This window comes from Gasterosteus aculeatus, chromosome 7 (assembly GCF_964276395.1).
Source record: "Gasterosteus aculeatus chromosome 7, fGasAcu3.hap1.1, whole genome shotgun sequence".
Lineage (NCBI taxonomy): Eukaryota > Metazoa > Chordata > Actinopteri > Perciformes > Gasterosteidae > Gasterosteus > Gasterosteus aculeatus.
This window is the reverse complement of record NC_135694.1, coordinates 165521-172500: the sequence shown is the minus strand read 5'-3', so window position 1 is coordinate 172500 and position 6980 is coordinate 165521. Positions and strand designations below refer to the sequence as shown.

Sequence of the window (6980 nt, the reverse complement as noted above, 5' to 3'; positions counted from 1 at the left end):
CTGTGGTGGGAACATCCCGTTGGTTATGTGGTCCTTCTTCTCCTGGACAACCAGCCGAGTGGAGTTGACATAGAGACACTCAACACAGACAGACAGACAGGCGGTTCACACCTTGGCTCCACAGGTGACATAAGGGGACTGACCGTCCTTCCCCGGCAGCATACCGATCACCTGGAGAGACGGACACGTCAGAAGAATATTCCCTATCATGGCAGCCAGATACAAAGTTAAATAATGACCTACTCTGTTCAGCTTGATGAGGATGCAGGGCTGCCCTCTGCTGTAACCATAGAAACGATCCAAAATCCCCGAGCACTCCTCCAACATGGTCCGATTAAACTGACAGGAGCGCTTGGGATTGTTCCTGACCTGAAGACAGACAGGCAGGGGGAGAGTGAGACATGCACGCAGATACAGAAAGAAAGGCAGAGGGTGAGACAGGGAGGTAGATGAAAAGGAAGGTAAAGTCAGACAGACTGACAGTTTCACCTCTCCACTGTCCTCTTGAATGAAGTATTGATCTGGAGAGCATTTATCGTTGGTCTGAACCTGATAGCTGCCGTTGTATGCTGCAGGCAGACAAGTAGATAGAATCATCTAACTGTAAACATGAGGTCACTCTATATGTGTGACATCATGCCATGACATCATAGCGCCAATAGTCTCACGAGCTAGGAAGCTGTTGAGGTTGTTGGTGAATCCGTCCCAGCTCTCGGTTTCTGAGACGGTGAAGCTGATCTCCAGCTGATCGCCCTTCGGACGAATCATCATCCCTGAAACATGACGACACGTGTCCTTGTTAACCAATCAGAGGCGGAGCCTCGGCGGGCGTCTTTGTTGTTGTTACCTGGAGTGGTCAGGCGGTCCTGCCAGGTGGGCTTGTAGTCATCCAGCGTCAGCAGCATGATGTACATGGTGAGGACAAACATGCCGGCCAGGAACAGGTAGAAGACCAGATAGAAGAGAAGGATCAGCCCTGGGGGAGGGGGGCAAACACAAGAGAGCCCTTCACATCCCCCTCCTCTTCTCCAAATATCATCTTTATAATCCTCTTGAGTTCAGCGCCGCCTCCTGATGACCTACATTCAATGTGTGCAGGGAGGAAGGGGAGAGGGGGAGGGGATAATCTCTCTCTCTCTTTTTCTCATCTTCTTATTGGTCACTTTCCATCTACAGTTTTACAAATGATGACATTTCTTCTTGGCAATAGAACACTGCACTTTTATCAGCTTTGGATCCTTCATTCTGAATATTTATAATGATCATCATCATCTTCTATTATAACATCACTGGATATATTATAATATAGTGTCACATCCTATATTTTAATATGGAATCAATTAATATATTATACTAAGCAAAAAGGTACAGGAGGCTGTACTTGATCGTCCAATAAAGTAACAGTTCGGGGGTGTTGTTAGATCTTGCACCATGTCGTTCATCCACATCGCCCGTGACGACCATCGGAAACGATCATTTGTGGTGTTTACCGGTCTTTTTTCGGCGATCGCCACAGAGCTGAAAACTGATACGACAACTAACGGTCGTGCAAAATCTAAGCGTTACTGAGTGAAGCAGTGATATGTGATAAGCTCGGGTCAATGTGAACCATCAGGATTAAAACCAACAGTTTCTCCCCGTCGGCAGTCGGGCTCATCAACAGAGCCGGTCCCCCACTGACTGACTCTGACATCACACCGCTCACTTTCCTTCTGCACACGTCACTTTCACTTGGCACTTTTGTCACTTGTTCGCTAGTGCACTTTATTTTCTAATTTTTGTATTATTTTATATTAAACTAACCCATAGCCTTATACTACTAACCCATAGCCTTATACTACTAACCCATAGCATTATACTACTAACCCATAGCATTATACTGCTAACCCATAGCATTATACTACTAACCCATAGCCTTATACTACTAACCCATAGCCTTATACTACTAACCCATAGCCTTATACTACTAACCCATAGCATTATACTACTAACCCATAGCCTTATACTGCTAACCCATAGCATTATACTACTAACCCATAGCCTTATACTACTAACCCATAGCATTATACTGCTAACCCATAGCATTATACTACTAACCCATATCCTTATACTACTAACCCATAGCCTTATACTGCTAACCCATAGCATTATACTGCTAACCCATAGCATTATACTACTAACCCATAGCCTTATACTGCTAACCCATAGCATTATACTACTAACCCATAGCATTATACTACTAACCCATAGCCTTATACTGCTAACCCATAGCATTATACTACTAACCCATAGCATTATACTGCTAACCCATAGCATTATACTACTAACCCATAGCCTTATACTACTAACCCATAGCATTATACTACTAACCCTTAGCCTTATACTGCTAACCCATAGCCTTATACTGCTAACCCATAGCATTAAACTACTAACCCATAGCATTATACTGCTAACTCATAGCATTATACTACTAACCCATAGCCTTATACTACTAACCCATAGCATTATACTACTAACCCATAGCCTTATACTGCTAACCCATAGCCTTATACTACTAACCCATAGCATTATACTACTAACCCATGGCCTTATACTACTAACCCATAGCCTTATACTGCTAACCCATAGCATTATACTACTAACCCATTGCATTATACTACTAACCCATAGCATTATACTACTAACCCATAGCCTTATACTGCTAACCCATAGCATTATACTACTAACCCATAGCCTTATACTGCTAACCCATAGCATTATACTACTAACCCATAGCATTATACTGCTAACCCATAGCATTATACTACTAACCCATAGCATTATACTACTAACCCATTGCATTATACTACTAACCCATAGCATTATACTACTAACCCATAGCCTTATACTGCTAACCCATAGCATTATACTACTAACCCATTGCATTATACTACTAACCGATAGCATTATACTACTAACCCATAGCCTTATACTACTAACCCATAGCATTATACTACTAACCCATAGCATTATACTACTAACCCATATCCTTATACTACTAACCCATTACCACCAGCATTATATTTTATTTTAATACTCGTGCACTGTTGTCTTGTTGTCCATTGTCGTACAGTCTGCTGTTACGCACAAAACGCCAAGTCACATTCCTTCTATGTCGGACATATTATGACCATAAATGTTTCCTGATTCCTGTACATGATCATTCAATAATGGACCCCATGACTCACTCCCAGCCAATCAGAACACTGGATTTCATCTACCCGTATTATAATATCCAGTAGCTGAATACATTATAGAGTCACTGCATATCTGTCTGTTTCCATGTCTTTTTTTCTGTTCTGAAAACAAATGTTGTGTGTGTGTGTGTGTGTGTGTGTGTGTGTGTGTGTGTGTGTGTGTGTGTGGCCATATTACAGTGCAATCAACCCTAACCCTCCCTAATCCAGATTAACACAAACACACACACACACACACACACACACACACACATTTACTTCACTTCAGTCTATCGTGCATCAGTGTGTGACAGTGTGTGTGTGTGTGTCCTTCAATCTCAATGAAGGCCAAACCGTCACTGCCCTGATGCATGATGGGGAATATGACATCATTAGAGTGTAGTTATGTAAAGCAAGAGCCGACTTTAGACACTGAGGGATTCTTTTATATCACAGCCAACTGGTCCCTACAGCCAACTGGTCCCTACAGCCAACTGGTCCTTACACCCAACTGGTCCCGACAGCCAACTGGTCCCTACAGCCAACTGGTCCTTACACCCAACTGGTCCCGACAGCCAACTGGTCCCTACAGCCAACTGGTCCCTACAGCCAACTGATCCCTACACCCAACTGGTCCCTACAGCCCACTGGTCCCTACAGCCAACTGGTCCCCACATCCAACTGGTCCCTACACCCCACTGGTCCCTACAGCCAACTGGTCCCTACAGCCAACTGGTCCTTACACCAAACTGGTCCCTACAGCCAACTGGTCCTTACACCCAACTGGTCCCGACAGCCAACTGGTCCCGACAGCCAACTGGTCCCTACAGCCAACTGGTCCCTACAGCCAACTGATCCCTACACCCAACTGGTCCCTACAGCCCACTGGTCCTTACAGCCCACTGGTCCCTACAGCCAACTGGTCCCCACATCCAACTGGTCCCTACAGCCAACTGGTCCCTACAGCCAACTGGTCCCTACAGCCAACTGGTCCTTACACCAAACTGGTCCCTACAGCCAACTGGTCCCTACAGCCAACTGGTCCTTACACCCAACTGGTCCTTACACCCAACTGGTCCCTACAGCCAACTGGTCCCTACAGCCAACTGGTCCCTACAGCCAACTGGTCCCTACAGCCAACTGTTCCCTACAGCCAACTGTTCCCTACAGCCAACTGGTCCCTACAGCCCACTGGTCCCTACAGCCAACTGATCCCTACAGCCAACTGATCCCTACAGCCAACTGGTCCCTACAGCCAACTGGTCCCCACATCCAACTGGTACCTACACACAACTGGTCCCTACAGTCAACTGGTCCCTACAGCCAACTGGTCCCTACACCCAACTGGTCCCTACAGCCAACTGGTCCCTACACCCAACTGGTCCTAATGGTAGCGAATTATTGGCGCGAGTAGATTCCATGTAAAGTCAATGCACAGACGCGTCTGGTCGTGAATGAGGCAAATTTTAAAAGGGCGGAAAAAGCAAAACGAGTGAAGCGAATAAATCGCTTTGTCGCCCAAAGTTGAGATATTTGAACTGGAGCACCGATCCGACACAACAGGTCATCAGACCGGCTGCTGGGCCGCCTGAAGCAGCCGGGAAGCCGCAGTCATCCAGACGCACTTCCTGGAGGAGTCGGTGACATTCCAGCTGTGTGCGGATGATGATGTCATGAACCTGAACACAACGCCGTTTGCGGTTCCGACGTTTGTGTAATTCACACAACAAATAAAGAGCAGAAATTGTGGTTATTTATTGCCCTGGTGGATAGCGTAAATGATTATAACTTTTAACATTCATTTATAATCATAATATTTCTGATAATTCTGATTAGAAATATGCTTTGGTAATATATAAATAATTTTATCTGTCTAGATATTTACATATTATAGATATAGATATTGTTAATGTCTTTATTTGGATATTGCATATTATATATATATATATATATATATATATATATATATATATATATATATATATATATATATAATATCATTTATTCTATTTGAAATTTGATGTTTATATATATATATACATCCAAATAAATGTATTAATAATATCAATAAAATATTATAAATATTATCAAATAGATTGAGCTGATCGATGGAGTAATATAGTTATTGATAATGGTATTACTCATCATAAGAAGGGGGGGTGGGGGGGGGGTTACTCACCCCAGCTGGAGGCGGTTCGGCCCAACAGCTCGTGGGTCCTTGGGTTCCAGAAGCAGTCCCGCCACTCGCTGGAGCCTTTGCGGTCCTCCTCCCTGGTTCCGGACATGATGAGGAGGAGAAGGAGGAGGACGAAGAGGAGGAAGATGGAGGTCGGTCTGTGGGCTCGGAGCAGCGCGCGATGTCTCCGCTATGACGGCACGAGCCTCCCGGCTGCTGCTGGAGCGTAGAGACGGTCGGTGAGGGAGGATCGATCCGAGGGATCGATGACGGATATGACCGGTGAGACGAGACCCCGAGACAGACGGAGACAGAGAAAGACAAGACCGAGTCACTGCAAATCACTCCTCCCTCAAACCCTGTGTGACGTCACACCACTAATCAGCGGGCCGACCCCGCCCCCTGCAGAGTGTGACGTGATCGCATGTGATTGCGTCTCTCACGTTTCAACTTTACTGTTTTAATCAGACGGTGGCGGCTGGTCCATTGAGGACAATGGGGGAAAAAATAAATTGTAATCTTTGTTTATATTAAAATTACATTTGACAAATAGTCAACATTTGTGTGAAACGTTCATTATATACCCGGTAATATTTGTAAATTAAGATATCTGCGCAAAATATATGCTTTCCCTGCCCGTCCTCCTCTCTTGTTTACATGTCTCAGCTGTTTCAGCTCCAGTGTCCCTCCAACAACCAAACCCTCACTCTACGTTCTCTCCTCCAAGAGCCGTTTGACAGAAGAACTTTAGCGGTGAAACAGCCGGACCAGACGATCCGACAACGGAGCTGCGTGAAAGGGAAACACGGAGCTTCTGTAGATTCCACCCCTGTGTTCCGCCTCCGGTCCCCCGCTGTGGCTCATCCCGGGGATCACCAGGGCGTCGTCAGTCCTCCCCAGTACCCAGGCTGCTCTCAGGTCAGTCCTCCCCAGTACCCAGGCTGCTCTCGGGTCAGTCCTCCCCAGTACCCAGGCTGCTCTCGGGTCAGTCCTCCCCAGTACCCAGGCTGCTCTCGGGTCAGTCCTCCCCAGTACCCAGGCTGCTCTCGGGTCAGTCCTTCCTTCTCAGGCCCAGGGACCCTGTGTTGTGTCTACAGCTGCATAATAGTCCAGCTTGCAGTACTTGGTTGTCCATTAGATGTCCCTCCTAGGACAGGTCTATGGATGTCCCTCCTAGGACAGGTCTATAGATGTCCCTCCTAGGACAGGTCCATAGATGTCACTCCTAGGACAGGCCTATAGATTTCCCTCCTAGGACAGGTCTATAGATGTCCCTCCTAGGACAGGTCCATAGATGTCCCTCCTAGGACAGGTCTATAGATGTCCCCTCCTAGGACAGGTCTATGGATGTCCCTCCTAGGACAGGCCTATAGATGTCCCTCCTAGGACAGGTCCATAGATGTCCCTCCTAGGACAGGTCTATAGATGTCCCTCCTAGGACAGGTCCATAGATGTCCCTCCTAGGACAGGCCTATAGATGTCCCTCCTAGGACAGGCCTATAGATGTCCCTCCTAGGACAGGTCCATAGATGTCCCTCCTAGGACAGGTCCATAGATGTCCCTCCTAGGACAGGCCTATAGATGTCCCT

The 6980-nt window shown here is 46.3% G+C and overlaps 1 protein-coding gene across 1 annotated transcript in view; it reads right to left on the bottom strand.

The window, feature by feature from the left end:
- atp1b2a (ATPase Na+/K+ transporting subunit beta 2a) overlaps positions 1–5842 on the bottom strand; it is a 9987-nt gene extending 4145 nt beyond the window's left edge. The window contains exons 1-6 of the mRNA XM_040182842.2: positions 5395–5842; positions 848–976; positions 669–773; positions 490–569; positions 244–369; positions 112–171 (exon numbers count right to left, since the gene is read on the bottom strand). Coding sequence (XP_040038776.2) covers positions 112–171; positions 244–369; positions 490–569; positions 669–773; positions 848–976; positions 5395–5500 — 606 coding nt within the window. The 5' untranslated portion in view covers positions 5501–5842. The remainder of the gene's footprint in view (positions 1–111; positions 172–243; positions 370–489; positions 570–668; positions 774–847; positions 977–5394) is intronic.
- Positions 5843–6980: the final 1138 nt, after the last annotated feature.